The sequence below is a fragment of the Motacilla alba genome, chromosome Z (genome assembly GCF_015832195.1).
Source record: "Motacilla alba alba isolate MOTALB_02 chromosome Z, Motacilla_alba_V1.0_pri, whole genome shotgun sequence".
Classification (NCBI taxonomy): Eukaryota; Metazoa; Chordata; class Aves; order Passeriformes; family Motacillidae; genus Motacilla; species Motacilla alba.
The window spans coordinates 41,438,701-41,457,124 of NC_052046.1; the positions used below are offsets into that span (position 1 = coordinate 41,438,701).

Below are 18,424 nucleotides of genomic sequence, written 5' to 3' on the forward strand. Positions count from 1 at the left end.
ACTTGTTGCACAAAGTACAAAACCACAATGGTATATGAAAAACTCCTCTTTTTAACCAAAAATAAGAAATGTTATGAATGATCTTCACATTTCAAAGAAGTAAGGAATAACCTTTCACAAATGCTTCATGTTTGTCAGAGCACTAGTTGGCGCTGGGATAAATCACTGGTGTCTCACTCTCTTCCACCCCTTCCTAGCTCACAAAGTGACCAACTCCACTAAAAGAGTGCATGACAGTGACTTTACCAGAAATGAAAGAAGAAAGATATACCTGTTTTCCCTCCCTTGCTTTTTGATCCTTAGCTATTGTAGCTAGAACAGTTGCAGCTTGTTCCCCTCCCATCACCGATATGCGAGCATTTGGCCACATATACAAAAATCTTGGACTGAAAAAATACATATTAAACATTAAGGTAAGACACTGTCACATTTCCTAGTGAAGAATTTTCACTCAACTAAGAATACATTTTTAGGTATGACAATTTTACAATATAACATTTTTTTAAAAAAGGTACATTAACATACTTCAATGCTTGCAGCATTACATTTGAAAATGTAAAAATTCTGTTAATTTCCATTATTCACCTTTTAAAAAAATTTCTCTTTCTTGGGTCTCTTCAGCTCACATTCCCAACCCACAGGAATTTTTCTCCTAAACATCCCAACTAACTTCAATAGTATGGGGAACCTTGAAAAATTAAATTTAGAAAATCACATAGTCCATGTCCAAAGGGTCAACAAAAAAGTCTTTAGGGATTATACAAATCTTACTCATAAAATCAGGCTGTCTGAAGTGAATAAGGAGTTTTTACACAAGCTGATATACTTTTCCTAGGAATGCAGAATAAAGGACCAGCCTATTCTGCCCAATGATTGTTTAACATTTTAAAATTTTTCCACCAAGAACTGAAATGGGAGAAAAGGATGTGAACAGGTTTACTTTTACAAGGTCTCCTCTGTCACCTCATTCAAGGTGAATCATAAGCCTTATCAGTCTCCACAAATTTCAGGCTGTTATTTACTTATGAACATACTCAATAAGGACTCTTTTCCAAATAGCACAACTTCTTCAAGAGTTTAGACGATTTTTTGGAATGGTACTTCAAGGTTATGTTTTCTTAAATTACTTCTATCTGCTGTAACAATCTGAAGCAACGCTTACCTATATGCTCTTCCACACATCCCATAGTTTCCAGCTCCGTAAGAGCCACCGATAATGACGGTTATTTTAGGTACATTGGCACAAGCTACAGCAGTTACCATCTTGGCACCATCTTTTGCTATCCCTCCAGCTTCATATTCTCTGCCTACCATGAAACCTGAAGAAATACAACAAGAACAAAAGGCTCACCAGTTTATATTATAATACTGTGCCCTATGTCATACCATGTGCTTCACAGAAGAAAGAACTGAGGAGCAAATCATAAGGCAAGGCCTCCACCAGCTGCTGACAGGCTGATTTCCAAACAGGCTGGAGATGTAGGCACTACAAAGCACACAAGAGGCTGTCTAGAACAGAGCCTCAACAATTAACAGCAAAGTCTACAACAAAGTGAAACCTCAAAAACTTGATCTTACTCACCAGTAATATTCTGCAAAAACACAATGGGAATATTTCTCTGGCAACACAACTGGATAAAATGTGTACCCTGTGGAGAGAAAAAAAAGAAAAAGAGTAAACCATTACAAGTTGGAAGAATGAAGCTACCACTACCAGCATTCTGAAGCCTGTGCTAAATCCTTCCACTGAAGTCCATCACAGTATTTCCATCAGGAAGTGCTATACTACTTCTCCTTCACCCAAAGTTAACTGCAATACATGCATTCACAGTAGCAGAAGTAAGAGATTTCCAAAACTGTGTGAGACCATGGGTAAAACAAATAATATCCTTAAAAAGCATTACTACTAATACTGAAAAGCTCAACTGCTGTGACTGAGCTAATATGCAGTTAAACAATGGACAGCGCCAGTGTGGCATCTGACATCGACTTGGTAAGACTGTGTCAGACAAATCAAGTCAGTCAGTCACAAAAACATATCTCTCCGTTTTCTGTACAAAATAAAAGTATTCTCTAAAACTGGGAAAGGCCCATATACATTATTTACCCATGGCCCTGCCAACTGCTGTAACATTTTCTCCCCTTCCTGAAGGCAGATGCCCTCTCCCTATTTACTAGCAAAAGATTGATTTCCTAGCAAAGTTACAAATAGTAGATTCCAAGCCTCTGTTTCAACCAATCCAAATCAATACAGTTCCTTGGCTTATTTTTACACTCGCTGGTAAATAAAACGTAACAAGGTTATGTAGCACAACAACTGAAAAAATATCTAACCTCTTCACTACATAAAACCTGCAAAGGTTATAAAAAGAAAAAAAGAGAGAAAAATAATTAAGTATAATCTTCAAAGAAACATGTAAATAGTATAGTGATGATCATGGGGAAAATGTGCAACAATTCATTACCAAAATGCAAGAAAAGAAAGGAGCACTGCTAAGGCATGTTGCTTATAGAACCAACACCATGGACAAATATTTCCTTTTCCAGTAAAAGTCAGACAATGAAGATTCCTTACATTTTTTTCATTGTTGGGGAATAAAGTTATAGCACTAAATTGTTAGAAAAATAATGAAACCATTGGAAATACTGCAAGAGTTATTTTCTACCTGGAAGTAACTGTTAAAACAAATGTCAGATGAAAAAAAATATCATGTACTACAGCGCTTGAAGTTGGAAGTATTCCTTCAGTACATGAAACTAAATTTTGTGTATTATTTTATAACAGCAATAAATCCAGTAAAATTACTTCCTTTCTCCATCTCTTTCATCAATGCTTCCTTTTTCTGCCTATTCTCAATACCAATTTCCTGACCATTAGCTCAAGAAGCCTGTTAGAATAAAACTAGCATATACTATTGCTGTTAAAAAAATTCAACTGACAATTGTTTCTTGAAAAAATAAAGAACTAAAGCAAGCAACACAGACCAAGGTAAACACTTTGCAATAACCAGACACATTTTGTCACCATCATTCCCTGAAGTTCAAATTGTAGAGCACTGTTAATTGTGATAAAATCACATTATTCCTTCACACACAGCCTTTCATTCACGAAACAGGTGTTTTAGCTCACAGATTTTGAAAGACTGAACAGGTATTAACTCATTATTCTAAGCCAGGAGATGCTGCAGCAGAGTACAAAAATTAAAACTGTGGTAAACCAATGAAGTGAGTACTAGAATTCAGGTTTAAGATTTTCCAGTTATTACAAAAAGAAAGATGTGATTTTCCATAGTACTTCATGGTTTAGAGTTTAGAAATGCCCAACAAGGTATTTGATATAATCAGGATGGACTTTTCTTGCAACAGATATAAGTTTCAGGATATCCAATCTCAACTCTGCTGTATTCACATGAATCCAAATGCTGTTCTGATGTTGACCTATCTTCTTCCCATCAGAAAAATCTACCAAACACTGTTTTTAAATTATGGTCAGTTTTTTTTCCAGCTTATTAACAGCTTATACCTGTTACACATTTACATGAAAAACATGGAGCCAGTACTCCCTAATTATTTAAAAAAGTTCCTCCTCTCAAGAGCAAGTTGTCCACAAGAAGTTTTGTTTCTCAATGGCAAAGAAGCTAATAATCTATTTATTTACCTTTTTTGCTGACTCCGAGAAAAGAACTCCATTGTTTCCAATAATTCCTACTGGGTAACCGAAAATTCTTGCAAATCCTAAAGGACAGAGATTAATTTGTAAATTTCCACATGGATTTATTTTTCCATAGCATATAAAGGTAAGACTTTCTCCTGGTAACAGAAACTGCTACTCTTCTGAAAATAAACATCATTAAAAATATCAGTGGTGAGCCAGAATAAATCCAACTATAAAACCAGTGAGAAGATATACAGAATAATTATATTTCTACTTACCTGTAACTAAAGTATCCCCATACAAGGCTTTGAATTCATCAAATCTACTTCCATCTACAATTCTAGCGATGACCTGAAGAAGAAATGGAAAAATAACATTAAATTCCTAATCCTTCAAGGTTTTTAATTGTTTTGAAAGGATGGCCATGACAACATATAACTTAAAACCTTTCCATTTATAGAACATCAAGCACCCCACCATATAAAGAGTCTGGATGTCAGGCAAAGCCCATTTAGTTTTTTAAGTGTGATTCATTCACATGTTTGTAAAAAATGGATTTTCAAGATTAAGAATGTTCTAACCAAATAGCTAAATTACACAGGAAAAGCATTTTCCTGATTAGCTGAATTTCAAAGAAAAATCCCTGCTTATATTAAACATTAATCAATAGCCTCTCATTTGTAAAGAAAAACACATATACAATCGTGAGTCACTTTCTTAGAGATATGATTATTTTTAGGCTTGCCTGAGTTTGCGACATACAAAAATAAAGAAGATCTGATTTGAGGTTTCTCTGTGATGCAAAGGAGCTGTTTTTTATAAATACAGATCCACTGCTAGAAAGATTTGCCAGAAGATACTTAATTCCACTTTAAAAGAACATAAATCCAAACTCTTCGAACTTTTGAGAGTGAAGTATGAAACTCAATGAAACTGTTCATCTCTTTTCCCCCTTAATGCAAAGCAAATCCTAGTAATTTCTGCAAAATATTTTAAGACAGGTACATATTAAGACTCTTCCTAAAATACACATTTGGCTAGTAGTGAAAAAGGCTCTATATGTGAGATTTGTGGAAAATATGAAAAAGCCTGTTGGCTCACATGAAGGTTCCAAGGCAGATAATTACACTAAACCTTCAGTAGGGTACAATAGTCTTTGTACACAGATGGAACAAGCCTCAATTGTTTGGTGTGTTTATACTCCATAAATACTTCAACAAACTTTCACAGGACTGACAGAAAAAGCAAGCCATCATATCCGTGGGCAAGTCTATAGCATGCTTTGCCAATGAGGAGTTCCCATTTCTGTCAGCTTTTTCAGAATGTTACCAATCTCTCATCCTTGCTCATCCTTCTCTAAAGTATAACCAAAACCGATTATATTTTCAACAAGTCACTGTTATTGCAATTCATCTGCTAGACAAAAATATAAAGAAGTAAGTAACCAAATCAGGTATTATCAATTAGGACAATACAAAGAGTGATTTTCTGCAAAAAAATGGGTGCACGTATGTAGGGGCATATGAATCTTGCATTAATACTCATACCTCTTTGACATCAAAATTTCTTTTCAGCTGATCACCAACTATTCCATATATTTCATCAGCTGGAAATAAAGGTTCTTCTGATGGTTCTATAGTCACCTATAGCAATTTAACAAACAATTTACACAACAAAGTTCACATTATGATTTAAAAATTCAAACAGCAATTAATTTGTCAACTTCCTTGAGCACATACTTCTCTTCACCAACATTAAAATGCCTGTACTGGCTTGTCATTTTGCATGAAAGACCAAGTTTCCTAAACTGAAGGTTGATAACAGTTTCTCACTTACTGTTACCTTTTTCCTACTCCTGCATATATTTCCACATACGTTCCACTTCTTCCATGTTATAAAAAAATTAGGCATGTCCTCCTATTTCCTCACTTTCCCCCTGCACCCTCTAAGGCAGGCAGCATTCTGAAAAATGGGTGAAGATTTTGTCACACAACTGAATGCAGCATCTTGCCTTCCTTGAACTTCCATTCACCCTCTCATATCTCCTACTAAAATAAAATACAGCAATTCCACCCCCATATCCTATCCATCCCATTTACTACAATAAATTTTTAAATCAATACAATTCAGTGTCAAGATTTAGGTCTATCCCTTTGGTTTTCAACACCTTAATAATCCCAGAAAATGTCTACTCAAAAAGATGCTTTAGCAGGTATCTAATTTTAACTCCATGGAAAACGATCATGTGGATTTAAAATTAAGTATCTTGCAAGACTGGATTAATCTAAAAGTGCAATTCTGTTACTCTGAAGCACTCTTCTAGTTGCTTCATTCCTGCATTTAATCCCAGTAGTTTTATTGGGAATAATACAGCAGGAATGTAATTGCAGAACTGAAGCATCAGAGAAATCTTTAAGGACAAGAACTGTAATTTCCATTTTCAGATGTGTAAAGTCATAGACAAACATGTGTTCTATAAAACAAGTGTTATATCAATCAGGCAGAGAAAAGCATTCCTAATTTCAACAATGCAGTGTTTTCAGACTCTATACACTTACATCTACTTTCTTCTGCAGATTCAAACTTCTTACAACTTTCCTTGCCAGATGAAGTGCATGATTGTCATCCAAAGCATAATGATCTGTTACACCAGATTTTCTGTACATAAACAATAATAGCAAGATGAATACTTCAGGGAAAAAACCAACATAAATCAGGCAATGAAAACTTGACATTTTAAAGCTTCTAAGACCTTGGAAATATAGGTGAAACAATTCAGCTTTGTTTTATTATGAAGTTACTTTAAAAATAAAAACCATGTCTAACCTTTTCTTCAAAATAGCACATTGAAGTTATCAGACATGAAATAAGTGCAGGAAATAAAAAATCTAAATGGCAATATAAAATATAACCAGCATTGTTCATATGCAGCAAAAATTAATTTCAATTACCAAGAAAAACATGCTTACAAAAATGGTATGACCTGCCCTTCAAAATAATTATTTATTCACTTCAAATTGAAGTAACAAATAAATGTTTATTATACAGCAATACATAACTTACTGTGCAATAATACCTAATGTTGTTTATTATTAACTGCAGAACTTGAAACTGCACATATTTTTTGGGTTTGCTAAGAAGTATTTTTTACAAAAAGCACAAGCTATTTTGATCTTGCTTGTAGTGAATTCTACATGACAGTAAGAAAGATACAATATGCAAAATGCATTCTCTTTCTCAATACCTATTACTCTGTTAAGACTCAGTATTAAAGTCCTCCATATTATGCATGATGCTGAAGTACACTAGACATGTGAGTATTTTAAAGCAGTAAATGAAGGAACAATGCTAACTAGAGTAACACAATGTAACTGTGATAGTCTAAATATAAAACAATCAGTCAGCATCAGATAACACAGAAATAATTTTCAAAAGGTAAACACAGCTTAAGAAAGATCTAAAACCAAAATAAAATAAAAGAAGGGAAGGGCAGGGAAAGGAAAAGGGAAGTCTACAATACGGAAGAAATTAACTCTAGGAAAAGATTCCTTTAAACCTGCAGTGAAGATCTGCCCCTCCAAGATCCTCTGCTGATACCTGTTCACCTGTTGCTGCTTTAACCTAACACAAGGAAAGGAAAATGAGCTTCACAGTTGACACTTGTCCTGCATTAATATTTATACCATCTTAGGTACAGTAATAACAGAGATCTTTGCACAACACTTCTTCATTAATCACGTTTCCCTGTTTACTCTCCCCCAGAGCATCAAAATATGACAACACTGAATCTTGTAAAATTTATTTTTCTTTGACTTTGCATACTTATTCTAGTGTTAATACGTAGGTTTTATTTACAAAGATACTCCCCACTGTAATACTTACTGCTGTGTTCATAATTTGAGTGCATGCACTTATGCATCCTTCAGATTCATAAATATGCTTTTTCACAAAAATTTTCTCAGCACTTACTAAGAAATTTCAAATGGGATATTTCCAAGCATTGTTTCAAGCAAACAATACACCAGGAACCTAGGATTTTTCAATTTTACTCTCTCTACATAAACACTCCTGTGAATTTTAACTTACTAATTTAAATAGTAATTTAAATACTATTATTACTATTATTTAGTAATTAGTACTATTATTACTATAAATTTAAAAACTATAGTACTATTATTACTATTAAATACTAACATTAGTAGTTTGAACAACCATTAAAAGTTTTTATTTTCTAAATGTTCCAGTAAATACACAATAATTTAGTGCTTAAAAGAGCATATCAGTAGCATGTAACTGCTTGGATCAAGTACAATGTCTCCAAATAAGTACCTGAACTGTACAATCCAAAGCCTAGATCTGTGTAATCTTAGACCTGAAAGGGTAATTTAAAAGTGAATGGTTCCCTTCTTAGAACAAAACAGTATAATTTACACTGAGGTTTAAAAAAAACCTCAGAAGACTTCTTCAGGCATTTCTACTCTACAGTAAGCAATTTGAAAAGGATTCCTTGAAAGACAAAGAAACCATTCATCACCCACAGAGATTACAGAGGTAGAGTACAAGCAAGGGGAGGAAAAACTATCATCATTTCCAAAACAGATTTCAGTTTCCAAGTTTCACATCTAAAAATGAAGCACACTAATTATACAAATACATACATATTCTCACACACACTTCCAAACTGTCAAGTTTGCAAATTTAAGTATAGATATTTCTTCAGCAGTGGATTCTTGCTTTGAAATTGGAATTGCCTGTGGAATATGAAGGTGTGGTATACTAATTAATGGAAAGTTTCTGTCAGAGACATAATTAACTTGAGTCTTCATTAAATAGTGAACATAAGATACTTTTAAGAGAAGTGAGGAAGATTTCTTCACTGGAAGGGTTAGGCAGCATTGGAACAGGCTGTCCACAGTAGTGGCTGAGTCACCATCCCTGGAGGTATTTAAATACCTACAGATGTGGCATTTAAGGGTTTAATGCACAGTCTAGTGGTGCATTTGGCAGTGTGAGGTTAATGGCCAGACTCAATGACCTTTAGGGTGTATTATGAGATAAGTGATTCCACCATTTGATTATATGATTTCTTTCTATGATTCTATGAAATAGTTACACACATCTGTCATTATGCAACCAGTTATAACGAACTATTAACTACTGCAGAACTTGGCACAAAGCTGAATAGTGCAATCATTTCCATTGGCATGGAAATCCAGAGATTAATTTTAAAATATTTTACAAACCCAGCTTTTTTATTTTTCCACAGAGGTGAAGTTCTCCTTCCCCAAATCACAGTATTGGAGCTGTGGACTCTGTCTGCTACCATGTGAGATTGCAAAGTTTAACTCCTCTGCTCAAAGCAGGGTCAAGCAGAGAAGGTTGCTAATGGCCATGTAATGACCATGAGTTTTGAATAGCTCAAGAATGGAGACTCCATAACATCTCTGGACAACTTGGTTTGGCATGAGCAGCCTTGCAGCAAATGTTTTCTTATGACTAAACAGAACTTCCTGTATTTCAGTTTGTGCCTGGCAGCCTCTTGACCTATCACAGGGTACCAACAAAAATCTTGGCTCTGCTATCTTTAGTTCCCCTTGCAAGGTATGGACAGACTTGCCCTAAGACTCATCAGATTGAAAAGCCTCATCTCTCTCACACCCTCTTCATTTCACAGATGCTCCACTACATCATCTTCATGGATTTTCACTGGCTCACTCAGGCTCATTCTTCAGCACACAGAGCTGCATCCTGCAGCCCAAATGTGTCTTATTCTGTCAGAGTAGGTGAGAACTAGTATTTGCTCCATCACCTTTCCAGATGCAGCAGAGGAGCAGAGCATTCTACAAACTGTAGAGTTCAAGTAACAGTTAAATTTACTTAGAGTTAGTGACTGAAATTACCTAAAGTTCTTTAAATTCTAACAGACTGCAAGTAAGAGTCTCAAAAATATATGTGGGCATTTTCTAAGAAACACCTGTTCAAGCTACTTCAGCTAGAAATCATTGAAAGCTATAAACATAAACTTTAGCTATAATATGTATTTTCCACAACAGATGAGGCGAATATGCAGGAAACTCCCCATTACATAAATGCACATGAAATTGAAAAACTTACCTATTTTTACCAGACTTTTTTCACCTCTGAGCATAGAAAGTAGCAAATTTTACCTCAGGAAGGAATAATCCCAAGTTTCTGGTACAAGAGCCTATAAGTCTACATGACATACTGCCAAAGATGAGGATATAGATTGAGAAACTTGAGAAAATGCAGAAGAATGGCCCTGAATACTACTGCTACTGTGACACTTGTCCTCTTCTATTGAGATCTGTCTGTTTATGAAGTCATTACTCCTCACCTTTCAAAAAAAGGAGGCCAAGAAACTTCCATTTTAGATGGTGGACTGTACCTACAATTCATTTTTTTTTTATCATACACATCTCAAGACTAATTATAAGTAACATTGGAGATACTTCTTTTTTCACTTCCTTGGGATATTTTGTTTTAGGCAGGTAAGCAATAAAATCCAATCCAATTTCCTTCATATAGGAAAGATGTTTTGGGGAACAGAGCTGACTCAATAACAGCTACAATATCTGCTACGGCATGGAATGGAAGTTTCTATGGGAATCTGAAGTAGTTTTGATGCTTAGAAGAAGGCAAGTAGAATATTTTCAGTGAGAATATGAAAATCTCTACAGAACAGAAAGGCTGACAGGTGGAGATAATAAAGTTTGACATATACGCACAAAGATAAGGATCATTACATCTGCACGTTGCTAAGAAACAAATTAAATTGGAGGATAGTTGTGAAATCTTCCTCTGAAAACGGGGAAAGATTTTAAAACTTTTAAACTTCACAACAACTCTTGCAGTCACTGACTTGCCTAGTCAAGTCCTCCTCTTGAAGCCTAACTTGGGTCATCCTTTTCCAGATGTCTATCCTGGCAAAAGTCTCATGAGCTACATCTCAGTGGCACACACATATGATCTACATTGCCTTGTGATGTTAAATGATTACCATTCCCAGAAAACAAGCATCTGGTTCTCTTTTTTAAATCTTCCAATCCAGTTTTCTGGGTCATACTGGGTATTAGATGTCTTACTGAAAACCTTTTGAAAAGGTTTGTACTTGAACAGCTCAGGTGTTCCTGCAACCAGGGCAGTTACTCTTAGATATAGTAACGAACCTACTAACACTCCGATGTACAAAGTTCATGTCTTTCATCACACTAGTTTTCTTATCTCACACGGAAGACATACAACCCACGTGTTACTCACTCAACTAATATTCTCAAATAGTACCTTCCTTCATGCTTATGCCACTTTTCAGCAAGAAACTCCAAATAATCTAAATTACGGTGATATATTTATAGAGAATTACTTAATTTTGAGGATGATTTGTCTATGTTTACCTATAAAAAAGTGGAAAAACACTAATACAAACAAGATAAAAAGGAACAGAAACCTAGGTAGGACATTTGAAACAATTACTGTCAAATGTCTAACAACAAAATCCTAATGAGCAGTAAATAAATTATCATTACATTGCATAGTTGCTATTCATTACTTAATTTGCTTTTCCTGATTACTTTGTTTTTCTTATCAACTTGGAAAGCCTCCACTAAAATAATAAATTACTTCAAACTAAATGCCTTTTTTACTAGGGTGAAAAACAAAGTATCCTTATACTTTCAGGTGCATGTCCCATGCCCCTGCTTTCCATTTGCCAGTTAAATTCTGAATTTATTTAAGATGTACAAATGTAAGACTTTATTTTCTTCCTTTTTTCTCTCTTTTCTTTTTTTTTTTACTGCACAAGAATTTAAAAGCCATCTATACACTGAACTTTGAAAGAAGTATAAAATGCCAAATCTACTTTTATAAACAAGATGATGCAATGGGGAAAAATTCACTCTAAAGGAAAAGAAAGCAATACAAAAATATGCTGTGGAAATGAGAGAAAAGCTATACAGGTAAACACGAAATCACATTAAAGGATGAGTCCTTCATACTTTTAATGAGACTAACACAATCATGCCTTAGGAACTAGTCAAAAAATAGATCTGTCAATGGCTGTTTTCCCACAGTTTAATGGGACACACCACATTTTCCTAGTATTTTAAGTGTTGAAGAAGTGACTTCCAAGAGACTTTGCCTCCTCTGTTACTAGAGGAATCAATGGAGCAGTATCTTCATTAACAATGCTGTTACAAAGCAATTTCTCCATTTTGGCATGCTCTAGATGGAAGGACTCTTGAAAGACATTAGATTTACATTTGGGTTTGTCACAGGAAGCACACCTTAAAGTTCCCAAAAGACTGGAACCAAAACAGAGCCATTGTGCCGCCTCAGACCAGTTTGTACAGTAAATTTGACACATATTTGACTATTTCAAAAAAGCAAGTTTATCCAGTCATGTTTCATTGAGACTTGAATAGTTCTGATGAATGATGCTCCGTTAGTTCTAGCACTAACAATTATTACTAAAAATTTGTTTTTTCTCACAAAGCTTGTGTTAAGTAGAATAATCCTAGTCAGCAAAAGACTGACATTATAGTATTATTATTTGTATTGAGAACTGAGCCTAGACTAGGACACACAGGTATGTCTAAAATAACAAGCCACATTCAAGCATTCCTTTTGTTGTGCCAAGCTACTTTAATTTTAAAGCTCTCTTATACTGTAGTACTTCACAGTCACAAATTCCACTATGAGTTCCACAATAATGCAAGGTTTAATTCACAGGAATTCATCAGGTCAGTTTCCTTAGACACAATTTCCTTACACAGGACAGCAGGAAGGAAGGAAAGATGGAAGGACAAAAGGACGGAAGAAAAGAGAGAGACAACTAGGACAAACTCCACCATAAGCATGCCTCCTTTGGCAGTAAACTGACATAGAAATACAGCACACCAGTCCTACTTCAGAAGTTCTTTCACCTTTGATCTTGACTTTGAGATACAATACACATGATTGTGATTTTTTCAAATTTTGTGTCAAACCTAGAGAGTACATAATTGAATATAGAAAAAAATTTTATTATTTAAAAAATGCACAGCAATCTAAAAACAGTACTATAAAACACCTGGACACAGTCTGATTTATATCTATATACCTCTAATGAACAGAAGAGATTTGACTTAGGATAGAAACATTCAGATATACTTAAAAATACAAACTAATCTACAGAGTATCTACAAATACCTCACCAAAGAATGACTCAATTGTTTAAGGTGTACAATTATCGCAGCATGATTTGTTGGGGAGGGGGAGGAGAGAGGCCAGTTAACAGAAACTTCTGTATCCTTACCAGCGGTGGCCCTCCCAGGAATATTGTTCCCTGTTTGCCAACAATAATACTTTCATCAGCCATTGCAGGTACGTATGCTCCTCCTGCTGTACAGGATCCCATGACTACTGCTATCTATCAGAAAAACAAACAGCACAAGTTAATGAACGTCCAACCCTTAAAAACAGCAAAGCCACATGATGTTACATATTTTAAAACAGGTCATTGGACAGCACTGCAGGATTATTTCTAATAGAGCAAACTTTTTCTGTTTTAGCATTTCTTTATAAAATAAGGAATCTTCCATTTTCAACAGTCTGTTGAACTATGATCTTCAGTCTACCCTACTGGAAAACTCATATATGAAGTACCATGATCTAGGTATGTGATATGTTTGAAGAGACACACATTCTACCATGGAATTTGGTTTTACTCATGAACAGTAAAGGTTAAAAGCTATAGGTTTCTCCTGGTATTTACACTTAAGTCGGGGCTTCAGTTACTGCTTATTGGCATAATTGCACCAATGTTAACATCCTTTGAAGAAAATTTCTCCCATCTCCTAGTATGCTACTTCAGGTCTTCAATGGATCAACTAATTAATTTTGCCCTTTCAAGATGTGTTGAGTATCTCATTATAGGTTTCAACATAAATAAATTCTGCTTCATCCTTTTGCCTAATTTTCAGATGAACACCTACCCAGTGAACATTTTCTACCAGTAATACCTTGGTGATACTTTTACAAAACTAACTTGACTCCAGATATGACGCATACTGTAACTGTAGACAATCATGGAAGTGAAGTTTTGCAATTTCTCCTTCATAGGAGCTCTTCAAAGACCCTTTCAAGGCACTTGTAGAGCAGTAGAAAAGGAATACTCATAAGAAAAAGGCAAACACTTTCTTTCACAACCACACATATACACACACATCACCACTTAAAAAAACTTGGAAAACAACATTATTTTATGTTAAGTTTGTTTCAAGGTATTTCTAAGGTGACATCAATTAGTGTTCTCTGTTGCATGACAATTTAGAAGAAGAAAACAGTAAATCACATTATACATATCTAAAGAAGGACTACATGAGCTGTGTCACTCTGCTATCATCAAATCAAACAGCCTTTCCAGCAAACAGTTTTCAGGATCTTAAAACTATATATAGTCAGAGTCACATGATTAATCTGCAGTACTTCTCTTGTGCATTTAATAAATAACTCCTGGCAAATGCAAAAATAACGTAAGTCTCTAGAAATGGGAGAAACTTGGTGTAAATAAGTTTATTTCGTTTTTCCCTCTAGGATTTGCGTTTTTTTTCTATTCTTAATTTCACCATGCTCACACTGAGAAAACGTGCCTGCATTTAAATTTTAACTCAGTTGTTAATTTTTCCAGCATAAAAACTGGAATATGTAGCTACAGGAAAAAATAAAACCTACTTGTCAGATTCCCAAATTATGTCCTACCTCCTGACTTAATTTTCTAAATTGCTGCAAAGAAATTCTTGATGTGTTCAATAAAAGTCAACAGTCCTGAGTGCACATACACTATACTATTTCATATCCATGGATCCATCCCCCACTGTATCCATGCAGCATATGAGTGTGAGAGAGCTCAGGAAGCAGCTAATGAGGAGCTAATCACAGCCTTCTGATTCACACCCATATAGACAATAACATAATTTAAGCTGTAGTGGGTGAATAATAAATTAGTCACAGGTAAAAGTGGAGGGGGAAATTAAAAGCACTATCAGCAACTAGAAAACAAAAGAGGGCAAAAAAACCAGGCACTTTGAGGGCCAAACTGAGAACTAATGAACTGATAAACAGAATTTCAAGCAAGACAGAACACAGACCATCAGGTAGCAAACTAACAATGTCCAGACTCCCATCTCGGAAGAATTGACCAGAGTGGACATCAGAGAGAGCAGCATTTCCTAATCCCATTTTCTAAAGAAACATGTTTTCAGACAGGGAAGATGGTTTTATCTACCACAATCTGTTAGCACAGGACTAGTAATAGATTTACAAATGTTAACAGCATCTCTTTGAAATAAAACAAAGCAGATACATCTCCCAAACAAAATGCACCCTTGTGACATCCTTTAAATAAAGGAAGTGCTTCAGTAAAACATTTTTCTCAGTCTTACATAAATATTTAAAGAATGATAAACATTCATAAGTGTCATACTTGGAAAATTTAACTTTCATCAATGTCATAACAAACAGAAATGTGTTTTATTAAAAGACAAGTCTTTCTTATATTTAGTTCTTATTGTATATGAATACAATTAATTACTCCTAATACAACACCATATGGTAACTGAAAGAAAAACAAATTCAACTTTTTAATGCAACTTTACAAGTATGTAAAATACATTTCAAGATATGCTGGAAACAAGAGCATGACTGGAGGGTCAAGCATTTCTAGAAAGGTCCTGCCCAACATCAATAATTTCAGCCTTGCAAGCTGGGTATACGCATCTATCTTGGACGTAACAAATAAAAATCATTACTCCCAAAGCAGATCATGACTGAAGTCTCTAGGAAAAATAAGGTTTTCCAAAATTTCTCCAAAAAAGATAATTCAGCAAAACATCACTCCTTTGGCATTTGCTGTTCCACAAAAACACTACAATCAATCTAGATCTACCAGGGAGTCTTATATGATTACAAACTGTATTTTTCTCCTAAGTATTTTTGTTCTAACTAAACACTGCTTTTCTCTAGAGGCCTACCTAATCACTACAACTGGTCCACTTCTACTGTTGGAAAGAACTGCAGAAGGTAAATTATGTCATACTTCCTAAAGAGACAGTGCATCGTTGGAATCTTCAGCCTTGGATTTTTATAGAGGCAATGGATTGCAGGATTCTTTGGAAGAGTAAAAGAAGGTTGAAGAATTGAACTCTTACTTGCTTCCACAATGTGCCAAAAAGGTATCAAGGTAACACAGGCAGTTTCCTCAAAAATCCTGCGGAGCCAGTGTCTGTCATGTAAGGAGTCAGACTGAATACTGTGTCCTTGACTGGTGCATCTGCTTCACCCTTGAAGTACTGGCTTCTACTAATTCCTTCCCCCAGAAAAAAAAAAAACCAACCCACCCAAGCCCCAGTGGACTCTCTTTTGTGAGTGGCTGGATTCGTGTCCCCCTGAGCCTCAGGGCAGCAGAATCCAGTAATGATCGTCTCTCAAGGGTTTTATTCCTTCTGAAAAAGAACACTGGATAATGGTATTAATGGTGGGATTTGTGTCATTGCACTGCCATGGGCTCTGGCTGGGTGACAGCCCCGTCTCAGACAACATGGAGTGAAATAACTGCTGTGACATATAACTTGGGAGAACCTCAGGGCCCATTGCAGGCACCCACAAATTAAACTCAGTATCCCAGCCCTTTGCTAGGATAATGACCAGTTTTTTCAGGGTTTCAAATCACGGTAGAGAACTTTTTCTTGAAAATAAATATTGTCATCACAACTTCCACAGTATGCGTGACCTGTTTCTCACTCAGAATAGATTTTGCTGTTCTCATTGTATAGAAAACAGAGGTTGAATAATTTTTTAATGTTCTGCATTCCTCAGCTCTTACTGTATTTAGCCATAGATTAATCTGTGAGGATTGTATAGATCACAGGTCTAAAAGAGAACCTGGATTTATGATCATAACTTCTTTTTGCTCTGACCACTTGCAGATGCCCATAAAGAATACAGGTTTCAAACTATGTCTTTATTTCTTCTATTGATTTACTGTTTTGTTGGAAGGTTGTCTATACTTTCCACTGGTAAAACTGCAGAAAGAATTCTGCAGTTCAAATGAATTTTTCTGTGCCTCAGTGCTAAATGAGGAAGCTGTCTGCTCTCCCTTGTGGTCAAAGAAAAAAAAAAGACTAGTTCTGAGAACTGGTGCTCAGAACTGGTAGTTCTAAGACACTCCATACAATTTCCCTTTTTTGACTTGTTCTAAGGACTGTTGGTGCAGTCTGTCTCCTTCATGCTAAAAGAGATACAGTAAGATCAGGAAAAAAAGATGAACTAGGACCATCAGAGGTGTGGAACACTGCAGCAAGAACAGCTAAGTAAGCTTGAATTTTTTGGTCTGCAAAAGGAAGTATAAGGCGAGCATAAGAGAGGGCTACAAAACCATACAAAGAGGTAGGGAGTGACTGAGTAGACAGCTACTCTGTAGGTTGTAAATTACCCAGTTGTTTGCTCTTCTGTAGTGTTCCTTTATTTGCAGTAGGTTATCTTCAAAGATCATGGATTTTTCCACCCTCCCTGGCAGCTTCTCACAGGTCCCTGCTAACAATTCCCTTAGAGTCTTTATTCTGTTACCTGTCTTTCTCAACTCCATCAGGACTGTACATCCTGCCCTTCACTGTCACTGCAGCCATAGCTGCCCATCACCAATCCTCAAATATTTTACATTCTTCATGAATAATACATTCAGCAAAACATATAGTTTTCGTTCCTGAGCACACCACCTGCATCAAAAAACTGATCCTTATGTATTACTGAGTGAACCATGACACAAAAGCAGTTCTAAATCCAGGACTGTGACTAACAGTGATTCTGAGCATCATTAACACATTAGAAAATAACCTTATTGTCAGTGCCATTTCAGCATAAAGCACATCAGGGTATAAAATAGATTTATATATATACACATACCCCTGTTAGTGAAAATATGTCTCATGTATTAGCCATCCTCCAGGGGGTCCTCACCTTTGCAGTGCTGATGCAGAACTGTTCCAAGAGATTTTCTAGTGCTTTCTCAAATGGCCCCACATACGATGTTCCCAAGTTCATTTCTCTCCTACTCCCAGACAGGAGTAGGTAGGTCAAACCATTAACACTAAGACTAAGAAAGTAGACAGTTTCTTCAAAACTATAATGAATTTTTGTTACTATTACAGCTACTGTGTTTACAGTGCTTCCAAGCCCCAGACTGGGCCATCAGGTTAGCACAACACAATGCAATCAGAAACAAAACACAGGCACAAGCCTTGGAAAGAGGTAATGGCAGCAGGCACAAAAACTATTTAGAACATTAATTCTTAGATAAAAGCAAATTACCTGTGGAATTCCTTGTGAGGACATGACTGCTTGATTATAGAAAATACGGCCAAAATGATCTCGATCTGGAAATACCTCTGCTTGCCGAGGTAAATTTGCTCCACCTGAATCAACTAGAATGAATGAAGTTATATTAGCATGTTTTGAACAGTGTTACATACTTGTTGGTAAAGTATCTGCATGTTGTCTAAAATATACAGCAATTACTATCAGTAATACTATATGTATTTCCATGAATGTAGGTATAATAGCACATCCTTTTCAGAAAAAATAAAGAAGAAAAACAGTAAACACCCCTCTCCAAAATAACATCTATCCCAATGATTTTCATGGAAAATAAACTCAGACATGCTTAAAGATGCAACCATACCTCCTTAAACAAAATTTTAAACTCATCTTGCTGCAAAA

The 18,424-nt window shown here is 35.6% G+C and overlaps 1 protein-coding gene across 2 annotated transcripts in view; it reads right to left on the reverse strand.

The window, feature by feature from the left end:
* Positions 1 to 18,424, reverse strand: part of MCCC2 (methylcrotonoyl-CoA carboxylase 2) — a 37,514-nt gene that overhangs the window by 9,054 nt on the left and 10,036 nt on the right. For both annotated transcript variants that reach the window (XM_038123466.1, XM_038123465.1), the window contains exons 6-15: positions 18,017 to 18,129; positions 12,966 to 13,079; positions 7,212 to 7,276; positions 6,214 to 6,313; positions 5,203 to 5,298; positions 3,934 to 4,006; positions 3,659 to 3,735; positions 1,583 to 1,649; positions 1,163 to 1,319; positions 272 to 386 (exon numbers count right to left, since the gene is read on the reverse strand). In XM_038123466.1, coding sequence (XP_037979394.1) covers positions 272 to 386; positions 1,163 to 1,319; positions 1,583 to 1,649; positions 3,659 to 3,735; positions 3,934 to 4,006; positions 5,203 to 5,298; positions 6,214 to 6,313; positions 7,212 to 7,276; positions 12,966 to 13,079; positions 18,017 to 18,129 — 977 coding nt within the window. The remainder of the gene's footprint in view (positions 1 to 271; positions 387 to 1,162; positions 1,320 to 1,582; positions 1,650 to 3,658; positions 3,736 to 3,933; positions 4,007 to 5,202; positions 5,299 to 6,213; positions 6,314 to 7,211; positions 7,277 to 12,965; positions 13,080 to 18,016; positions 18,130 to 18,424) is intronic.